Below are 21,441 nucleotides of genomic sequence, written 5' to 3' on the forward strand. Positions count from 1 at the left end.
AGCTGAGGGGGAAGTGAGGCCTAGGACAGGAGGAGGAGGGAATGAGGAGAAAGGGGAAGTTTAGGGGGAGGGCTCAAAGCAGGCTGATGGGAGAGGAAAGCCAGCAGACGGAGAGCACTGGCTTGATCTCTATCCACCTGTCTACCGGCCTCTCCATCAGCATCTGCTGAGCTATGAGCCAAACCAGGGATTTACAGGGTAGGGAAAAGTAGAAGAGGCAGCACCTAAAATGAGGGCAAGGAGATGGACAGACCTGGGGGGCGGGGGCAGGAAGGTTGTGAGCAAGCCCAGGAGGGCAGAATTGTGATGACCCTGGGCCAGTGTGTGGCTAAGAAGAGGGATGGGTAATGGGGGGTGGTAAGGAAACATTAACCTTTGTGCCCCCTCAGGAGGAAAAGCCTTCGGGCTCCTGAAGGCCCAGCAGGAAGACAGACTGGATGAAATCAACAAGGTAAAAGGAAGATCTAAGGGGGCCAGAGGGGGGAGGGAACCAGGGGACCTATCCTGGCTCTTGCTTTCTCCCACAGCAATTCCTGGATGATCCCAAATATAGCAGTGATGAGGATCTGCCCTCCAAACTGGAAGCCTTCAAGAGTGAGGGGAAAACTGCAGGGGCTGAGATGGGGGGTAGGGGGTGAGGAGGGTACAGTTTCCTCAAGAACAGAGAAAGGACAGCAGAGACAGAGTCTACATGTATGGTGGGGAAAAGAGAGGCTGCCTCTCCTGCCTTCCTGGTTGCAGTCTCTTCCCTTGGGCTGCCCCTCTCAGCACCCTCTCTGGTTCCCTGTATCTTAATAGGGCCCCTCAAGCCATCCAGCACTTACCCTGCCTGCCCCATCTCCCCCTTCCATGTCTTCCCCTACCTAGTGCTAGGTCAGCAGCCCCTTTCTCAAGTCCCTGCCCTGCTCCTGCCTGAGACCCTCCAGCCAGCACTTACCCTATCTGCTTTCTCCCCTCACCCAGAGAAGTACATGGAGTTTGACCTAAATGGAGACGGAGATATCGGTGAGAAAAGGGTGTTCCAGGGAAGTGTGTGGACCCAGGAAGAGGGAGGTCTCCCCTGGAGTGCTACATTCCTGGTGGTTTGGGAGAGGGTCCAGCTCCTAGAAGAGGAACTAGAATGGAAATGTGAGGGTAAAGACAGAGAGAGAGAGAGAGAGAGAGAGGGACTCCCTTCTTCCACCCTCCTTTTGCGCTTCTAGATATCATGGCCCTGAAGCGAATGCTGGAGAAACTTGGTGTCCCCAAGACCCATCTGGAGCTCAAGAAATTAATCAGGGAGGTGTCCAGCAGCTCTGGGGAGACCTTCAGCTACTCTGACTTTCTCAAGATGATGTTGGGCAAGAAATCTGCCATCCTAAAAATGTGAGAGTCCAGTTTCAACCTCTACTATGCTTACCTGTTTTCTCCTCCACCCTCCCCCATCCCCAGGCTCACCTACACATTACTCAGTGTCCATTTCTTTCCTTCTTTGAGGGACCGTTCCACATTCCTGTCCCTATCTGTTGTTCTGGTCTCCACACACCCCCAGCACTGCCATCCTTGCTCTTCTTCCCCCTCCCCCTACCATAATGACCACTATCCTCTTCCAGACTTTCACAGCAGCCTGAGATTTATTATCCCGAGAAGACTGACCCCTGATCCCTCTGTCTCTTTCTATCTCAACCAGAATCCTGATGTACGAGGAAAAAGCAAGAGAACAGGAGAAGCCAGCAGGTCCCCCAGCTAAGAAAGATATCTCTGAGTTGCCCTGAATTGTGGTAGGGGAGATGTGGTGGGATTTATGGGGCTTCTAATGACTTCCACATAGAAAAGGACACAGAATTGTGAGCCGGAGGTACACTAAATTAAATAAACTATCCTTCTTCAGATCAAGTTAGCTTGGTCTCCATTTGGCGGGGATAGTTTTCCTGGGTTTGGGAAGAAGTGAAGCACCTTTGACGAAAAAGCAGCAAGGATTTGCCGATATGAGCAATCCATCCACAATTTTGTAACGTGTGAACTACAGTAGATGGTTTTATACTCCAAGGGAGATTCCAGATATATGATAGTCTGGATCTCAAGGAATTTAGATGGGACAAAAGGACATGTACAGACAAAAAAAATATTGCCCAGACCCATGGGGAAGAGCAAGGATCATCTCTGTTTTTGTTTTTTTTTAAGATTTATTTATTCATAAGAGACACACACACACACACACAGAGACTGAGAGACAGAGACACAGGCAGAGGGAGAAGCAGGCTCCATGCAGGGAGCCCGACGTGGGACTCCATCCGGGGTTTCTAGGATCATACCCTGGGCTGAAGGTGGCACTAAACTGCTGAGCCACCCGGGCTGCCCTTATCTCTGTTTTTAAAAAGATTTTACTATTTTTAAGTAATCTCTACACCCAACGTGAGGCTCCAACTCACAACCCCAAGATCAAGAGTCATATGCTATATTGACTGAGCCACCAGGCACCCCAAAGAAGGATTATCTTGAACCAATATTCTCCATCACTAGTCTTTGTTACCTAACAAATCACTAAGCCTCTCTGAGTCTTTCATCAGAAAATAGGGATGATATGACCTCACACCACCGACTGACATATCATAAGCCCTCAATAATGTTTAAAACTTGAATAAATGGATGGATGGGTGGATGGATGAAAGAACTAATGTTATTAAAAAACGGGATCCCTGGGTGGCGCAGCGGTTTAGCGCCTGCCTTTGGCCCAGGGTGCGATCCTGGAGACCCGGGATCGAATCCCACGTCAGGCTCCCGGTGCATGGAGCCTGCTTCTCCCTCTGCCTATGTCTCTGCCTCTCTCTCTCTCTCTGTGTGACTATCATAAATAAATGAAAAAAAAAAGAACTAATGTTATTAAAAAAAAAAAAAAAGAACTAATGTTATTGAGTAAAGCCTGATAATTCAAGTGTTAAATAAGTCATGGAGGTCCTTTTAGGGGACAAGCTGCAGAAACTGAATCTAATGAAGGGAGAGGGGGCTTGTATTTGGAGGATATTGAGAACAGATACTGGGGATACAGAAACCCTGGATGGGATCCCTGGGTGGCGCAGCGGTTTGGCGCCTGCCTTTGGCCCAGGGCACGATCCCGGAGACCCGGGATCGAATCCCACATCGGGTTCCCAGTGCATGGAGCCTGCTTCTCCCTCTGCCTGTGTCTCTGCCTCTCTCTCTCTGTGACTATCATAAATAAATAAAAATTAAAAAAAAAAAAAAGAAAAAAAAGAAACCCTGGATGGCAGAAAGAATTAAAAGGCCAATCTCAGGGAAGGCAGGAACCTCAGAGTTCCTAAAATTTCAGTGAAGCTATTCCTGGACCTTTCCTCCAACAGGTCCAGATGAATTAACTCTAGCCATCTCCAGTCACTGGATACTATTCAGATTTCCTGACATTCTGGAAAGAGATAATCCAATTAGCCCAGCTTGTTTCACATACTGAGGACAGACTGTTGGCTCTTCTCAGTGGTGATGCCAGGTTGGCCTCCTAAAAAGTGCTACAGTAACTATATAGGACTTCAGATGAGGAAAAGATCACTGCAAGTTGGGTAAAATATCTGAAAATAATGAAATCAATAGCTAAACTTATTGAGAGTCCACTCTATACTGGGTATTATCCTAAATGCCTTCTATGTATTAATTCTCTTAATCTTTGCAACAACCCTGGTGATACCAAGGAGGATACAAAGGACCTGGAGCTTAAAACACTCATTCATTCAGCATAAATACATTAGGTTCTATTCATACATCAGACCATTATTATACAGCAACGAGAAACTACAACGACATGCAGCAACGTGGATGAACCTCCTTAGTGTAATGTTGAGCAAAAGAAGATAGACACAAGAGGACCCTTATGATATAATTCCATCTGTATAAAGTACAAAAATGGGTAAAACTAATATATGTTGTTATAATTCAAGATAGTAGTTAGTTTTGAGGGAGGGCAGTGACGGGAAGAGGCCCTCTGGAGGCCTTCCATGGTACTAGTTAAGGTTCTATTTTCGGCTACATGCTCTGCTTAGTTTGTGACAATTTATCAACAATCAATCGATCAATAAAATATGCTTTTGATAAAAAAGACTTTAAAAATCGTTTACTGGGCATAGGTGCTTGGGATATGAGGGTCAATAAAACAAAGACCCTTGCCGGGATCCCTGGGTGGCACAGCGGTTTAGCGCCTGCCTTTGGCCCAGGGCGCGATCCTGGAGACCGGGGATCGAGTCCCACGTCGGGTTCCCAGTACATGGAGCCTGCTTCTCCCTCTGCCTGTGCCTCTGCCTCTGTCTCTGTGTGTGTGTGTGACTATCATAAATCAAAAAAGAAAGATCCTTGCCATTGTGAAGTTTACATACTATTGTGGAAAATGGTGTGGGAGGAGGACAGACAAACATCATTTAAAATGTATATGATAAAAAAATAAAAAATAAAATGTGTATGATATTAGAAGATAAAGTAGAGCAGGTTAAAGGGGATCAGGGGTAACAGGATGGGCAGGGAAAATTAAAATTTTGAGCAATCAGAGTAGGCCTCACTGAGAAGATGACCAACACTGAACAAAGACCTCATGGAGGTAAAGGAGTGAGGCATGGGGGTTTCTGGGGGAAGAGTCAACTTGGTGGAGGAAAGAGAATCAAAGGGCTCCAAGATGTGATATGCCTGGTAGAGGTAGGGAGAGTAATAAAATCAGAGGGCCCGGATGGCTGGGTGGCTCAGTGGTTGAGCATCTGCCTTTGGCTCAGGTTGTGATCCCAGGGTCCTGGGATCTATCGAGTCCTGCATCAGGTTCCCTGGGGAGAGCCTGCTTCTCCCTCTACCTATGTCTCTGCCTCTTTCTCTGTCTCACATGAATAAATCTTTTTTAAAAATAAAATGTTTTGAAGGTCTGGAGATGAAATGTTCAGTGTTGGACGTACTGAATTTGATATGATCTATTAGGTACCCAAGAGGAGGTGTCAAGTACATGGCTGTGTATCCAAGTCTGGAGTTTGGGAGAGAGGTCTGCAGTGAAGGTATGCATGTGGGGAGTCATTACCACATGAATGCTATTTCAAGTCAGGAGACTGATATCCTCCACACACAAGTGGTAAAAGATTGGGGTGAAGGTTTGACTGGAGTTGGTTTAAGAATGAATGACAGGATGGAAATTGGTGACAGTGACTATGGATAACTCTTGCAAGAAATTTTGCTGTGGTAGGTGACCAGGGAGAGGGGAAAAGGGAATGATTTTGAATGCTTAAGAACTGAAGTCATCTCAACTATCTTAATAAGCCTCAAGATAAAATTCTTTATCTGATTCTTGTTAATTTTTCTCCTCTCAGGCAGTCTCTTAATCTAGTCACACCAGCCTAGGCACGGGACCCTAAAACCATGCCTCTCATCACCACTTCACTAGGCCTGAGCTGTGCACTGTCTCCTCAAACTTGGGTAAATCCTAACTAGTTATTCATATATCTTAGTAAGAGTCACGTTTTTCTAGAATCATCTCTGAACCTCTCCAAGCAGGATCTGGTTTTGTTCCTCTACTTCCATAACATATTGCGGGTATCTCCGGGGCCTTCGAAACATAGTTGCCGAACCATCTGCGGAATGGGTAGCAGGTCTGATTGGGGTACAGTAACAGAAGACAAAGGAGGGAACTAGCACATTTCGTAGAATGAAACCCATTGTGAAGAGAATACGAACTGCCAGCAGTACCAGATATACAAATATATTCAGGAAAACTGTTATAAAATTAAATGTGTCTTATTCATGGGCTACCGATTTGTTGATTAAGAGGTCGTTCCAATCCTATCTTTGTTCAAATGATTTGCACGTATTATGCAAATAAATAGAACTAGCAAAAGAAGATCTCCCAAGCCGGGGGCCGACGACCACGCCCCTGGGCCCTAGGATTGGCCGTCTAGCCACCTCATTTGCATGACGTGATTTAATAACTACAAGGTCCCGCCTCTCCGTGCTTTCACTTCTCGCGAAAGGACGCGTGAGTTGGGACTCTTCCTTGGTTACGTAAGCTCCGCCCCCCAGCTGCTAATCCCTTCCGCCCGGTGCTTTCGCTCCGTCTACTCCGCCGAAAGCTCTACTACCCTTGCATCGTTTCCCTCCACTCTCCGCGTCCCTACGTCTCTCAGCTCTCATCTTTCCACGAACACACGACGTATGCCCCGCCCCTTCCCCTCCTCAATTCGTCGTGCAAATCCTGCGCCCTAACCGCCGGGACGACCGGCACTGCATTCCCGCCCCCTCTACGCCTCTTAACGGCTGACGCCGGGGGCTTGTCTCTTTAGCCAACCGGCGTCCTAGCGCCTGAAAGTCCTTCCTTTTTATGCAAATAACCTGTGCCTGCTCCGCACGCCTTGCTTTAAAAAAAAAAAAAAAACTAAGGACAGCCCTCGAAGTAAAGGAGGCTAGGGAAGATGGTGCCCCGCCCTTTATGCAAATCAGGGGGCGTGCCATGCGCCGAGGGAGGCGGGAGGTGGGGGGGGTGCTCCCGGGGGCGGCGGTTGCCCGGATGGGCCGTTAGTCGGAGCCCAGCCGCGGAGTGAGCGAGGGAGACGGGAGGAGCCGAACCCGGCGCCATCCGCCGCCATCCGCCCCCGCCCCACCGCCATCCCACCTCGGGGAGCCCCTAGGCCCCGGTCCCCGACCCCCGCGCACCCGGCCAGGTGAGTCTGGGGAGCCGAGTGCTAACCCCCCTTTCCGGCGCGGGAGCGGTGGCGGTGGCGGCGGCGGCGGCGGCGGCGGGCCGGGGGAGAGGAGAAGCTGCCATTAGCCGCCGCCATTTTGTCCTCCTGCTGCCGGGGCCTGCCTGCCCCTCCCCCTCTGATACCCCAGCTTGGTACCCGCACCTCCAACCCCTCACCCAGAGTCCGTGGCGTGCCCCTAACCACCCGCCTTCCCGGGTTCATGGGGCGACCCCTCTCCTGGGCCCCTGGCTCCCCTCTCCTAGCTGCACTGTTAGCCTCTTCACCCCAATCTGTGGGTCCCCTTCCTCGCCGCCACTCTGGTGGGCCGCGCCCGACGATCCTCGGAGCGTCTCCTTTCCTCCATATTGGGCCACCCTCCCATCACCCAGTGCTCGGGTTCCCCGTTCTTGACGCCCCTCTTCGCCTCGAGTCACTCCCACCCTAAAACCCTGCTTTTATCCTACATCGTTGCTTTCTACGTTCTTCAGCCTTTCTCTGCTTTTGTATTTTCCCTATTTTTATTTTCCTTTCTCTTCTCTATTTGAACCCCCCTTTTTTTCTTGGGTCTCTTGACATTGCCTTCTTACTTTGCTTTGTATCTTTTCTTTACCATTTCTGGTTGAGTGTATGATTTCTCACTTGCTTTCGTGTTGTCATCTTTTATTAGTGTTACTCCACCATTTTCCTAACCTTTTCCATCATGTATTTATCTCCAAAGATTGGAGTCTTTCAGCACCTACACGGCAACCCCCATTCCTTCATCTTACCTATTTTAAAGTTCTTGGTTTTCATCCTGATTTTACCGAGTTTTTATCGTGGGCCTGCCTGGATTTAACACCACCTCCCATGTCTTTCCTGTACATCATTCCTTCCTATAAATGAATGCCTGGTCACTCAGGAACCGACTGACGATGCAGAGTTCGGCCTGCTTAGGGAGGAAGGGATAGTGGGGAGAGAAATGACTGCTGATGGACATTCTTACTGAGGGTAGGAAAATGAAGTAGTTTCTGGCTTTGGCCCCATGGTTACAATGTGCTTGAGGTGGCTCCATAATGTATTGTTTTTCTCAAATCTGCATAGCGTAAGCCAGAGCCCACCAGTGTTTATTTCGTTTGGAGACCAGATTTTTTTTTCCAAGAGCTGGGATGGGGGCAAGTGGGAAAAGATGGAGTGAATATTCCAAATACTTGGGGTTCTGTAGCTTGGAAGTATATAGAGCCCCAATTCCATGAGGAATTTTCTGGCACTAGCCCCCAGTCTGACTGAGCAAGCTTGTAAAATCGTTAAACTCCTGGCATACCTTCGTGCAAACCTCCCCAGATGGGAGTGAGGCTGCTGGGAAAGGGCACAGTTAGGGAGCTGGTGTCTGATAAGTCAGAAATTGAAAGCTCTGTTCCTTGCAGGATGGAGTTCCTATGCCTCTTTCTGGTTTTCTCTGGGACTGGGACTTGCCATGTTTTATCATACATCTCTGGAATGTTTTTTGTGGAGGGAGAAGGGATTATTACTTGCGATAATGAAGCAGCAGCTACTTTTTATAGGCTGGCACCAAAAAAGAGTGTATACTACTAGGAGGATATTGGATTTTTTATTTGGATTTCCTTGGCAAGAGGTATCTGGGGGGAAGAGGAACCATGGCATTTGGGCTCTGTGGGAGTTGCTTTTAAGGGACTGGGGAGTTTGAATTAGGCTAGAGGAAAAGACAGAGGGCCACATATTTGGGCCCGTAATGAAAAATGAAAAGGAGCATCTGGATTTCTCTTGGAGTCAGTAAAGGAAGCAGAGACTGAAACACCTTGTGTCTGGCCCACAGGCTCCGGCACGTTTTGGGGGAGGTGCCTGCAGGACCCAACATACTCAATGAGCTTCCAGCGCAATGTCCGATCGCTCGGGGCCGACTGCCAAGGGGAAGGATGGAAAGAAGTATTCCTCGCTCAACCTGTTTGATACATATAAGGGCAAGTCCTTAGAGATCCAGAAACCTGCTGGTGAGGGTCCTCCTAAGATGTTCCTAATTCCCAAAGGCTGGGCATGAATGGGGCATACATTTTAAAGTTCTTTGAAGGGAAATGGTTGAGGTACAAGTATCTGAAGACTAGAGGATTACTAAAGACTTTCCAGCTTTATCTTGGGTCCCATAGGGGACATTGGGCTTTGGATGGACACCAGTTACCCTCCTACAAAGGCATGTCTGTAGTTCCTTGTCTTTGGACATGTAAGAATTGGAGGCAAAGAAATGTGGACTTGGAGAAGTCTGGGGCCAGCTTGCTCCCTGCAGGCTCAAGATGAACCATCCAACAGAGAAGTATCAAGTGTAATGCATCTTAGTGTTTCCACTGGAATTTCAGAGATTGCTGAGGACAGAGGCAGGAGTGGTTTCTAAGAGAAGTTGGTAACGATATTGAGGTATAAATGGGGCCTAGGGTAGGAAACTGTCAGATCACCCACCTGGGGTGTTTTTACCCTCCCCATCTTTTCTCCAGTTGCCCCTCGCCATGGCCTGCAGAGTCTCGGGAAAGTTGCCATTGCCCGGCGTATGCCACCCCCAGCCAACCTTCCAAGCCTGAAAGCTGAGAACAAAGGCAATGACCCCAACGTCTCACTAGTGCCGAAAGACGGAACAGGATGGGCAAGCAAACAGGAGCAGTCCGACCCCAAGAGGTAGACAGAGGCCTGGGGGACCCAGAGTGATAAGTATTTTAACTTTGAACTTCAGGATGGATCGGAGACTAGTCTAGCCCAGCCACCTAAGCTCCAGAGACTGAGGGAAGCTCCTTTCTTGGCAATGCGAGGGCTCCCATTAGAGGTCTCAGGAATGACACTTTTAGCTTTGTGTCAGGTTGAAGGAAAACAACAAACAGATGACACTGTATGTGGGGTGACTAGGTTATAGTATTTTGTCACAAGTGCTTGCGAATAATAACACATGGGCTTGGGTCTACTTTCTGTCCTCCACCAATTGGAGAAGTAGGGGAGGCATCTCAGGTTCCAGATAATCTTTCTGTTCTACTATCCTCTTAGTTCCGATGCCTCAACCGCTCAGCCGCCGGAATCGCAGCCACTGCCGGCTTCACAGACGCCTGCCTCCAACCAACAGAAACGACCCGCAGCAGCCCCCGAGGTATGAGGAACTGGATGGCATCAAAGGGCTGGTGGCTAGAACGGTTTGTAGTTCCAATACCCACATCGCTGTTTATTATTTCTCTGCTTCCTCAGAACACTCCTTCGGTTCCAAGCGGGGTAAAGTCCTGGGCACAAGCCAGCGTCACCCATGGAGCACATGGAGATGGTGAGTGCAGGGCTGCTTGGGGAGCTTGCTCTGTGCACTGTGGTAGGCAGGAGTGTTCACTCACTTTAGCAAAGTGTTTTCAGTCCTCTGGCTAAATTTTGGTCCTCATGTTCAGTTTCATGGATCACGTAAGCCGAGGGTGAGGGTATCCCAGGACTGACCTTGTTTCTTGGGGAATGAATACACAGTGTAATAGTGCATGAGTTTGAAAAAAATTTGATGATTTGGTACTGATCAGCCTTCAGTTTTTTAGTATCTTCTCAGTAAATGTGATTTTTTTTTTTGGTTTGCTGTTCTGCACGCCAACAGGTGGAAGGGCATCAAGCCTACTGTCACGATTCTCTCGAGAGGAATTTCCGACCCTGCAGGCGGCTGGCGACCAGGACAAGGCTGCCAAGGAAAGGGAGTCTGCCGAACAGTTGTCTGGGCCCGGACCAAGCCTCCGCCCCCAAAGTGAGTGGTTGCCATTTGGGAGTTGAATTGGGGGGTGGGTGGTTATATTTTGCCCAGAACAATACCTTAGTCCATCTCAGAGCTAAGTGTTGGCTTATTCACCTTGTTCCTCATCATTTTTGGCTATGTTCTTCTTTGTCTTCTTCAAAATACAGATTCTACAACTTGGAGGGACGGAGGCGGGCGTGGCCCTGATGAGCTGGAGGGCCCAGACTCCAAACTTCATCACAGCCATGATCCCCGGGGGGCGCTACAGCCTTCGGGCCCGCCCCAGTTCCCTCCCTACCGCGGAATGATGCCGCCCTTCGTGAGTGTGCATATCTTATTTTGGAGTGGTTGCACTTGAAGCTGGAGAGTTAGCAGTTAGGACTTAGCCTTTGAAGGGGACAGGGAGGATAACAGGTTTAGGGAGCTGGCTGCGTATTTGTCCCTCTAAGCAGCTACTGTTGGGCCTTTTTGCAGATGTATCCCCCATATCTCCCGTTTCCTCCGCCCTATGGACCCCAGGGGCCTTACAGATACCCTACTCCTGATGGGCCCAGGTGAGTAATCCAGGTCTGGGCTTGTGGTTGGAGACAAGGGAAGCCTCTTAGGAAGGAAGATGGTCTTCTAGCCTAGAGGCTGAGTCTTGTATGTGGTTCTATAACATGCCATCTTTTACTCTCTCTCCATTTGTCTTTTCACACACAGCCGTTTCCCCCGTGTGGGGGGTCCTCGGGGTTCAGGGCCGCCAATGCGCCTTGTAGAGCCTGTGGGTCGGCCTTCGATTCTCAAAGAGGATAATCTCAAAGAGTTTGACCAGTTGGACCAGGAGAATGATGATGGTTGGGCAGGTTAGTACATATGAAGGATGAAACGTTTTGGTTTGAAAAAGGCAAAATCTGTTGAGTAAACAGGGGATTGTGTGGGAGAAAAAGAGACGCTGAAGGGTAGGGCAGACACATGGCGGAAAGCCAAGTTCTGGTAAAGAACTGAGATATGGGAACGCGAAGACCCACACTGTGGCTTCATTCAGAGGGGTTTGGTGTTGGGAGTGCATCGCACTGTGTAATATTAGACCCCTTCCTGTGTTCCGAAAGTTATGAGATTAGAGAACAGAATGCTTGGGTTATCAGTTTTCACTTTCCCCCCACAGGGGCCCACGAAGAGGTTGACTACACTGAAAAGCTCAAGTTCAGCGATGAGGAAGACGGGCGAGACTCTGATGAGGAGGGAGCTGAGGGCCAGTGAGTTAGGGGGCTCAGTTTCTCTTGCAGTAATACCCTCTTAAAGGAGCTGGTTTCTAACTGATTTTAATTCCACTGTTGGTCTCCTCACAGCAAGGAGTCCCAATCAGCTGCTGGTGAGGAACGGCCCCCTGAAGCAGATGGCAAAAAGGGCAACTCCCCCGGCAGCGAACTGCCCCCTCCCAAGACGGCCTGGGCAGAGACCTCTCGGCCTCCAGAGACAGAGCCGGGGCCTCCTGCCCCAAAGCCTCCCCCACCCCCACCTCACCGGGGCCCCGCCGGGAACTGGGGCCCCCCTGGGGACTACCCAGTGAGTGTCTACAATGAGGGGTTGAGAAGGGTCAGTTGTGGGAGAGGAGTGTCGGCTGAGAAGTTGAAGCACTAGTAATTGAGAAAGCTGGAGGGAGGGTCAGGAATGGGCTACAGGAAGTGTAAAGCAGTGGAGCATCTCTGAAAAGGTTTGGAGCCTCTTTGGTGTTAGAGGATTCTGGATTAAAAGAAATTGGGATGCTAGTGAGGAAAAACGAGGCCTGGGTATTTGGGTCTCTGAAAGGAGCGAAGAAGTAAGAATAGGACAAGTTGGTCCCTACCCAAAAAGGCCACCAACCCAAGGCCAGTTCCTGCCCCTACAGCTAGAGACAGTTGATCAGTATGTGACAAAGATAAGAAACTTGATGACTGATACCTCTGGCCCTGACGGGTCTGCCCATTGACAGGATCGGGGGGGCCCTCCTTGCAAGCCCCTAGCACCTGAAGATGAGGATGAGGCCTGGCGGCAGCGGCGAAAACAATCTTCATCTGAGATCTCCTTGGCCGTGGAGCGGGCCCGGCGCCGGCGTGAAGAGGAAGAGCGTCGCATGCAGGAGGAGCGCCGGGCAGCCTGCGCTGAAAAGCTCAAGCGACTTGATGAGAAGTTTGGGGCACCTGACAAGCGGCTCAAAGCAGAGCCTGCTGTCCCACCTGCTGCTGCTGCTGCTGCTGCTGCTGCTGCTGCTGCTGCTGCTGCTGCTCCTGCCCCAGCTCAGCCACCTGCAGTCCCCAAAGAAAATTCTGCACCTCCAGCTCCTCCACCCGCACCAGCCCCGACACCAGAGAAAGAACCAGAAGAGCCGACACAGTCCCCCCCTTTCCAGTCCACCCCCACTCCAGGTGTGGCTCCAGCTCCCACCCTGGTGAGTGGTGGTGGCAGTACCAGTAGCGCCAGCAGTGGCAGCTTCGAAGCCAGCCCAGGTATGGTGATGGGGATAGGGTACTACCAGGTGTCACATCTTTTCTCTTGGGGCTGAGGGTGCAGGTGGTATGGATGGGAGGCAGTTGTTTCAGTTTATTGGATTATCAGTGGCAGAGAAAAGGAGTCCCTTTGCGCGTGTGGGTATCTATCTAAGGTGGGAAAGGTTTTACTATCTGCATTCCTGGATGAGTAGTGGTCTGAAGCACTTGCCATTAGGTTAGCATGGAGTGAGACTGAAGACAGTGTCTGTTTTGGCGGTTTTTTGGGAAGTTCACTCCATCATCATTGGCTCTTGAAGTAAGCGCTTATCTTTAGAGAGGGTGCTCTAGAGTTGAGTGCCTGGAGGTGTTTTGTGGCAGGTCTCTCCACAAACTCGTTCACTCTGATTATCTTTTTGTCGATGCAGTTGAACCGCAACAATCCTCAAAAGAGGGTTCTGAACAACCAGAAGAGGTTCCCTCTCCTGCCACGACCCCTGCCCCAAAGGTGGAACCCAAAGGTGATGGGGTCGGTCCCACCCGACAGCCCCCCAGCCAGGGCTTGGGCTACCCCAAATACCAGAAGTCATTGCCACCACGGTTCCAGCGACAGCAGCAGGTGAGAGCATTTTTTCCCTTGGTAAGAGCGATTTCCCTCCCTGCTCCATGTGTACCTGTTCTAAGGTGTCAGCTTGAATCCCTCTACTATTACTGTCTCCAGTGTGTCATCCTGGCTTTTATTTAGTCCTGATCTTTTATTTTTTATTTTTTTGAGTCCTGATCTTTGTTACGTCTGCGTGTTAGCGTTGTTTCTGGGCTGGTTTTTTCTGTTAGGGGCGAGGCAAGGGTTTTGATGGCCTCTGTTGTCTTTCCCCAGGAGCAGCTTTTGAAGCAGCAGCAACAGCAGCAGTGGCAGCAGCATCAACAGGGTTCTGCTCCACCTGCTCCGGTACCACCATCACCACCGCAACCTGTGACCATGGGGGCTGTGCCAGCTCCACAGGCTCCGCCACCACCCCCCAAGGCCCTGTACCCAGGTGCTTTGGGCCGGCCCCCACCCATGCCCCCGATGAACTTTGATCCCCGCTGGATGATGATACCTCCTTATGTGGATCCCCGGCTCCTCCAGGGCCGGCCCCCTCTGGACTTCTACCCTCCTGGTGTGCATCCCTCTGGTAAGGGCCTTTGAGGGGTGGGTAGGGGACGCTGCAGTCCCAGGAAATTGCTGTGGACGAAGGGCCCCTGGGTAAGGAGGGAGGGTGTGTGCTTAATGTTGCTGAGATTGCTCTTTGTTTCAGGAATGGCCTTAGGAAGGAAAAAGGGGGCTTTCATTGGCCAGATTTATTGGGGGGGGGGGCAATTCATTGATTCATTCATACACTTGATTTTAGACAGAAGGCCAAGAAGTGATCATCAATTCATTCATAGGGAAGCTGAGTGTATCAGATAACACTTTCAGGGGAGCATGTCAGGACCAGACTTGCAGGGAGTAAGAGCTGGAGGAGTAGACGTCGACGTGACTAACAGAAGTAGATGGGGGGAGAGATGCTTTTTGAGCTGGATGGCCTATCACATAGAAGAGGGCTAGCTTTCTCGTCCGTCTTGTTTTCTTAGGCTTAGTTCCCCGAGAGCGCTCAGACAGTGGGGGTTCAAACTCAGAGCCATTTGAGCGTCATGCACCTCCCCTCTTACGGGATCGGGGCACCCCACCAGTGGATCCAAAGTTGGCCTGGGTAGGAGATGTCTTCACCACCACATCCACTGACCCCCGCCCGCTTACCTCCCCACTGCGCCAGGCTGCCGATGAGGATGACAAGGGGATGCGGTGAGTCTGAGCAGTGGAAGTGGGTGCATTGCCAGTGAAAGGATTTGGGCTAGGAAAAGAGGACCTTGGGATTATTGGTTAGGTGACAGGAATAAACATTAGAGGAGTGTTGGGGTACTAATAGTGTTCTCTTTCTCTACCTAGTTCTGATTTTTCTCATTCTAAGTTACTTAATTTTCATTTTTTTGCGTGTCCCTTTTTAGGAGTGAGACCCCTCCAGTACCTCCCCCACCACCCTATCTGGCCAGTTATCCAGGCTTTCCTGAGAATGGAGCCACTGGGCCCCCAATCCCTCGCTTCCCTCTGGATGAACCCACTCCCCCAGGGTCCCGTCCACTCCCCTGGCCCCCAGGCAGTGATGAAGCCACTAAGATACAGGCTCCACCACCCAAAAAGGATACCCCCAAGGAGGAGACTCCACAGCTGATGGGGACAGAAGCCAGCCGAAAGCCTGCCCGAGGAGTTGGAGGCCAAGGCCCCCCCCCACCTCGCAGAGAGAGCCGCACTGAGACCCGCTGGGGCCCTCGCCCAGGCAGCAGTCGTCGTGGGATCCCTCCAGAGGAACCAGGGGCCCCTCCCCGCCGGGCTGGGCCTATAAAGAAACCCCTACCACCTACAAAAGCTGAAGAGCTGTCTCCCAAGCCCCTGGAGCAGAGTGATGAAAGCCCCAAGGTTCCAAAGCCAGAGCTCCTCAAGACGGCAAAGGGGAAGATGGGGGTCCCCAAGGAGACCCCACCTAGTGGGAATCTTTCCCCTGCCCCTAGGCTTCGGAGGGATTACTCCTATGAAAGAGTGGGTCCTGCCTCTTGTCGGGGCCGGGGCCGAGGCGAGTATTTTGCCAGGGGGAGGGGCTTTCGGGGGACTTACGGGGGCCGGGGACGGGGAGCCCGAAGCCGAGAGTTCCGCAGTTACCGAGAGTTCCGGGGAGATGATGGGCGTGGAGGTGGAGCAGGGGGACTGAACCATCCTCCTCGAGGTCGCACTGCCAGCGAGACGCGAAGCGAGGGTTCAGAGTACGAAGAGATCCCCAAGCGGCGCCGACAGCGGGGTTCAGAAACGGGCAGTGAGACCCACGAGAGCGATCTGGCCCCCTCAGACAAGGAAGCTCCCCCCACCAAGGAAAGAGTGCTCACCCAAGTCTCTCTTGCTCCTCCACCATCAGGAGCCCCTCCTTCACCAGCCCCAGCCCGCTTTTCGACTGCCCGAGGTGGGCGCGTCTTCACTCCCAGAGGAGTGCCATCACGCCGGGGGCGAGGGGGAGGGCGGCCCCCTCCACCCATTTGTCCAGGCTGGAGCCCTCCAACCAAGTCCCTGGCTCCCAAGAAGCCTCCAGCAGCTCCTTTGCCACCAAATAAGGAGCCTTTGAAAGAGAAGCTGATCCCAGGGCGTCTGTCCCCCGTGACCCGGGGAGGCAGCAGTGGAGGCAGCAACATGGGTATGGGTGTGGAAGACGGAGAACGGCCCCGACGGAGGCGGCATGGGAGGGCTCAGCAGCAGGACAAACCGCCTCGGTTCCGGAGGCTGAAACAGGAACGAGAGAATGCTGCCAGAGGGGCAGAGGGCAAGGCCTCTTCCCTAGCCCTTCCAGCCCCCAGCTCTGGAGCAGAGGAGACACACACAACAGTGTCTGTGCCCCCACCCCCTCGCCGGGCAGCTGCCAAATCTCCTGATCTGTCAAACCAGAACTCTGATCAAGCTAATGAGGAATGGGAGACTGCATCAGAGAGCAGCGACTTTGCCGGTGAGCGCCGGGGGGACAAGGAGGCTCCCCCACCAGCACTGCTGACCCCCAAAGGTGTGGGAACTCCTGGGGGCAGCGGAGGTGGAACCGGACCAGGCATTTCAACCGTGTCCCGTGGAGATCTGAGCCAGAGAGCCAAGGATTTGAGCAAGCGGAGCTTCTCAAGTCAGCGGCCAGGCATGGAGAGGCAGAACCGGCGCCCGGGCCCAGGCAACAAAGCTGGCAGTGGTGGCAGCAGCAGTGGAGGAGGTGGTGGGGGACCTGGAGGAAGGACCGGCCCAGGGCGAGGGGATAAGAGGAGCTGGCCCTCTCCCAAGAACCGGAGGTGGGTAGGGACAGGCTGTTCAGTTTATTTTTAAGGTGGAAGAGGGGAGAGAACCTGAAGGGAAGGTTCAGTTGATTGCGGTGAAGTTTGATATGTGAGGGTGAGGGCACAGGGGCTGCTGGGCACCAAACACCTGTGTCTAGGGAAAGTAACTGGAAAGCAGTTGATTGAGTCAGGAGCAACCGTGTCTTTTCTGTTCTTTGTTTTTCACCGTATAGCTCCAGGCACAAGGATTTCATTAGACGTAGTTGGGAACACCTGGGTTTTAACAGGCAAGAGGAAGGGGTTATAAGATTGACTGGTAGGGAAGGAGTTAACAATTCCAGAAATATCCTAGCTAAAGTTCTGTTCGTTTTCTTCAGCCGACCTCCAGAGGAGCGGCCCCCAGGGCTTCCTCTGCCTCCTCCACCCTCCAGCAGTTCTGCTGTCTTCCGCCTGGACCAAGTTATCCACAGCAACCCCGCTGGCATCCAACAGGCTCTGGCCCAACTCAGCAGCCGCCAGGGGAGTGCAGCTGCACCAGTGGGCCACCCAAGGCCCAAGCCTGGGCCTTCCCAGACCCCTCAAGGCCCCTCCACTCGGCCCCCAACCCGATATGACCCTGAGAGGGCCGCTAACAACAACAGCGTTAGTTCAGGTAAGCTGGAGGGGCCGAGGGCAGGAATGTCTCCATCCCCAGGGAAGAAGATCCGGTGGCAGAGGGGGAAGAGTCTGGCCAGGGGACCTTGACGCTGGGTGCCTGTACTGGACAAGGGTGGAAAGATTGGGAGCCAAGTAGCAGGAAAGGCTAGGCTCAGTGGTAGCGCAGAGTAGAAGCTGACAGATACTGCCTTTTTCCCAGACCCCCACTTCGAGGAGCCAGGGCTGATGGTGAGGGGGGTGAGCGGGACTCCCCGGGACTCTGCCGGGGTTAATCCCTTCCCCCCAAAACGACGGGAGCGGCCTCCCAGAAAACCAGAGCTGCTGCAGGAGGTGAGGGATGAAGCTTGAGCTTGTGCTTTACTGCTCTATAGTCCTTTTTTGTCTTTTCTCCATTGTCCTGTTCTCATCTCTGTGTCCTCACCCCAGATTCTCAGTATTAGTCCCTTTCTGCCCCATACCTCACTCCGGCCCAGGCTCTTCCAGTCCCCGGCCCCCACCTCATTCATGTTTTGTTTCTGGCTTTCCTCACCTTTAGGAATCTTTGCCACCTTCTCATAGCTCTGGTTTCTTGGGCCCCAAGCCTGAGGGCCCAGGCCCTCAGGGAGAGTGCAGAGATACAGGGACAGAGGCCCTGACCCCACACATCTGGAACCGTTTACATACTGGTAAGATGGAGTGGTAGCAGGGGAAGGGCTCTGTCAGAGGGCCAAGAGGGCAGCCTCGGGATGGTCTCTCACTTCTGTCTGGTCCTCTTCCCAGCCACTACCCGGAATAGTTACCGGCCTGGCTCCCTGGAACCCTGGATGGAACCCCTGAGCCCTTTCGAGGACGTGGCTGGAACAGAAGTAAGTGACAATGGGAGGGAGTATCAGAGCTGGGATTCTTCTCCACCTGTTCTGGGTGTCCGGGCTATGCAGTCACGTAGTTGTGTTATTTGTCAAACATCAGTCAGGTATTAGGGTGCTTTCCACCTTGACTTAACTGATTCCTTCTCCACTCCTCTCAGATGAGTCAGTCTGACAGTGGGGTGGACCTGAGTGGGGATTCTCAGGTGTCATCAGGTCCCTGCAGCCAGCGAAGTTCCCCTGATGGAGGACTCAAGGGGGCAGCAGAGGGGCCTCCCAAGCGGCCTGGAGGCCCCTCATCCCTGAATGCTGTTCCTGGTGAGGGTCCACCTGGCTCTGAACCCTCTGAACCTCCTAGGAGACGGCCACCTGCTCCCCATGATGGGGACAGAAAGGTAAAAAAAAAAAAAAAAAAAAAAAAAAAAAAAGATAAAAGAGGAATATTCTTGAGACTCTGAATTTGGCCTTATGTTTTTCTCCTCCTTCCTGTTCTTGTGTGTCCTGGACATTCCTTCATTTGCCCAAATTTCCTTTACTTCCCCAACCCAGGAGCTGCCCCGGGAGCAGCCTCTGCCCCCCGGCCCCATTGGCACAGAACGATTGCAACGTACAGACCGAGGCCCAGAGACTGGCTCCCTCCGGCCATCCCATCGACCTGGTCCCCCCGTCCAGTTTGGCACCAGTGACAAGGTGTGCATGGGCAGGATCTGAGCACCTTGGGTGGAGAGGAGGAAAGGATTGGAGGTGGGATGTGGAGGATATGCATCTTGAACCACAGAATGATCTCCTTTGCATCACTACCACAGGACTCAGAGTTGCGCCTAGTGGTAGGAGACAGTTTAAAAGCAGAGAAGGAGCTAGCAGCATCAGTTACCGAGGTGAGTGGGACAATGAGAGCTTGGTGGAAAGGTCTTCAGTTATGGAGATGATGGCTGGGTGTGACCTCGATGGACGTCAGGGAAGCTGACTTTGCTTCTGACCAGGCTTCTTTACAGGCCATCCCCATATCCCGAGACTGGGAGCTGCTCCCCAGTGCTTCTGCCTCGGCTGAGCCACAATCCAAGAACCTGGGCTCTGGGCACTGTGGCCCAGAGCCCAGCTCCTCAGGCCAGCGCTTGTACCCAGAGGTCTTCTATAGCAGTCCCGGGCCTCCCGTTTCCCAGGTAAGTGACCTGCCTGCTTCCTATCCCATGAACCCCTTCTGCCTGCTGTCCCTCAAAATCCAATCTTCCAATTTGTGTAGTTGTAAAACATTTATAGTTTTGTTTTGCTTCTTGCTTTTACTGTAGTAGGTGGGGTGGGCAGTCTTTTCTTGACCAGAAAAACTGGAGCTATTCCAGCCTTGCCCCTCCCGCAGGTCTCGGGAGGAGCCATAGACTCTCAGTTACATCCCAACAATGGAGGTTTTCGTCCTGGGACACCCTCTCTTCACCCTTACAGGTAAGATTGGATGCCTGTGGATCTCAGAAGGAAATGAACTGTGTTTCAGTGGGGAGGCCTGTTTCAGGGGTACCAGAAGCTGGTAGACTTTTAGCTCAGAACAAAGGAGTAAGTGATTCGGGCTTCCTGACTCCTTCCTCTGCACCTAAATTTTGCCTCCCTTCAGATCACAGCCCCTGTACCTCCCCCCGGGCCCAGCGCCCCCCTCAGCACTGCTTTCTGGGGTAGCTGTCAAGGGCCAGTTTTTGGATTTCTCTGCACTGCAAGCAACAGAGCTGGGGAAGTTGCCAGCTGGAGGAATCCTGTACCCTCCACCTTCCTTCCTGTACTCTCCAGCTTTCTGCCCCAGCCCTTTGCCCGACCCACCTTTGCTTCAGGTGAGAGATGGGCAGGTGCTGGGCTTTTGGGGGGTTAGGGGTGGCGGGGGGATGCTTTTGGGGCAGTTGACATTGCTCCCTGTTGTCCCCAGCAGGTGCGCCAGGATCTGCCATCCCCTTCGGATTTTTATTCTACTCCTCTGCAACCCAGTGGCCAAAGTGGCTTCCTCCCCTCAGGGGCCCCTGCCCAGCAGGTAACTTTTGTCCTGCCACTCACCCTTCATTCTGTTTCTCTATTCAATCTCTGGTTTATTTGTCTGATTGTATTTTTGGTTTTCTGATATTCTTTCCTGCCCTCGACACCCCTCCCTCATCACCTGTATTTCTTATTGTAGATGCTTCTACCCATGGTGGACTCACAGCTGCCTGTGGTGAACTTTGGCTCCCTGCCACCAGCGCCACCTCCTGCCCCACCGCCCCTTTCTCTGTTACCTGTGGGCCCTGCTCTGCAGCCCCCCAGCCTGGCTGTACGACCCCCACCTGCTCCTGCTACTCGGGTGCTGCCTTCACCTGCGAGACCTTTTGCCCCTAGCTTGGGGCGAGCAGAGGTAAGGTACAGGAACTGAAGTGTTAGGGATCTCCCAAGAGCTAGGCGTGGGGATTCAGTATCTCAGGATCAATTGGGTTGAAAGGCAGGAGGCTCATGAATTTTTTTTTCTTTCAGCTGCACCCAGTGGAACTAAAGCCCTTCCAGGATTATCGGAAACTGAGCAGCAACCTTGCAGGACCTGGATCATCACGTACTCCCCCATCTGGAAGGCAAGAGGAGGGTGTGGGGATGCAGATTACCCATCCATATGGCTTTCTTAGGGGACCAGGGAGCAGGTTAGGCTTGCCTCAGACACCCTTCTCCTTTAGGTCCTTCTCTGGCCTGAATTCCCGTCTCAAGGCCCCGCCTTCTACCTACAGTGGAGTCTTCCGCACCCAGCGCATCGACCTCTACCAGCAGGTGAAGGAAAGACCCCTGTGGCCCCAAGTCTGAATCCAAGAGTTACCATCTGAATTCCTGTCTTTCCATCCCTGGCATCCCAGTAGGACTTATTTTGCACATGTGCCTGTTCCCCAGGCCTCTCCACCAGATGCCCTGCGCTGGATGCCGAAGCCCTGGGAGCGGACGGGGCCACCTTCTCGAGAGGGGCCTTCCCGACGGGCAGAGGAGCCTGGGTCCCGAGGGGACAAGGAGCCTGGATTGCCCCCATCCCGCTGAGGGAGTTCCCCTTGCCCCCCACCCCCCGGGGCTTGTATATAGATTATAAATATATAAGGGGGAATGGGGTGGGTGGGGAGGGGTTGTGGGGCTGGGGCCTCGCTTCCCCTCCACCCCCCTCCCCTGGTCCCCTATCCCTGGGGCCGTTTGTTAAAAAAGAGTAATAAAAGGAT

At 52.4% G+C, this 21,441-nt stretch overlaps 2 protein-coding genes and 1 non-coding gene across 5 annotated transcripts; all 3 read left to right on the top strand.

The window, feature by feature from the left end:
- The first annotated feature begins 43 nt into the window (after positions 1–43).
- AIF1 (allograft inflammatory factor 1) lies at positions 44–1,875 on the top strand. The gene is made up of 6 exons (XM_038553313.1): positions 44–198; positions 390–451; positions 528–594; positions 964–1,005; positions 1,203–1,365; positions 1,670–1,875. The coding sequence occupies exons 1-6, from the start codon at positions 174–176 to the stop codon at positions 1,752–1,754; spliced, it is 444 nt and encodes a 147-aa protein (XP_038409241.1). The 5' UTR covers positions 44–173; the 3' UTR covers positions 1,755–1,875.
- Positions 1,876–6,139: 4,264 nt separating this feature from the next.
- Positions 6,140–21,441, top strand: PRRC2A (proline rich coiled-coil 2A). Of its 3 annotated transcripts, none has more exons than XM_038553493.1 (31): positions 6,140–6,160; positions 8,503–8,677; positions 9,173–9,350; positions 9,711–9,810; positions 9,906–9,978; positions 10,288–10,431; positions 10,587–10,738; positions 10,894–10,973; positions 11,122–11,264; positions 11,567–11,657; positions 11,751–11,967; positions 12,374–12,887; positions 13,295–13,485; positions 13,744–14,041; positions 14,481–14,691; positions 14,895–16,757; positions 17,120–17,394; positions 17,599–17,729; positions 17,935–18,064; positions 18,159–18,244; positions 18,406–18,639; positions 18,794–18,934; positions 19,051–19,122; positions 19,240–19,407; positions 19,602–19,684; positions 19,851–20,061; positions 20,154–20,255; positions 20,397–20,609; positions 20,726–20,820; positions 20,920–21,010; positions 21,128–21,441. In XM_038553493.1, exons 2-31 carry the CDS (start codon positions 8,566–8,568, stop codon positions 21,266–21,268), a joined length of 6,540 nt encoding a protein of 2,179 aa, XP_038409421.1. In that variant the 5' UTR covers positions 6,140–6,160; positions 8,503–8,565; the 3' UTR covers positions 21,269–21,441. The 3 variants fall into 3 exon arrangements, with proteins under 3 accessions (XP_038409421.1, XP_038409420.1, XP_038409422.1); XM_038553492.1 differs by lacking the exon at positions 6,140–6,160 and adding an exon at positions 6,511–6,668; XM_038553494.1 differs by lacking the exon at positions 6,140–6,160 and adding an exon at positions 6,511–6,668 and having other exon boundaries at positions 20,157–20,255.
- LOC119874352 lies at positions 8,862–8,992 on the top strand. Its single transcript, XR_005368219.1, has one exon. It is a non-coding gene; the product is annotated as a small nucleolar RNA SNORA38 (small nucleolar RNA).

This window comes from Canis lupus, chromosome 12, assembly GCF_011100685.1.
Source record: "Canis lupus familiaris isolate Mischka breed German Shepherd chromosome 12, alternate assembly UU_Cfam_GSD_1.0, whole genome shotgun sequence".
In the NCBI taxonomy this organism is placed as follows: Eukaryota; Metazoa; Chordata; class Mammalia; order Carnivora; family Canidae; genus Canis; species Canis lupus.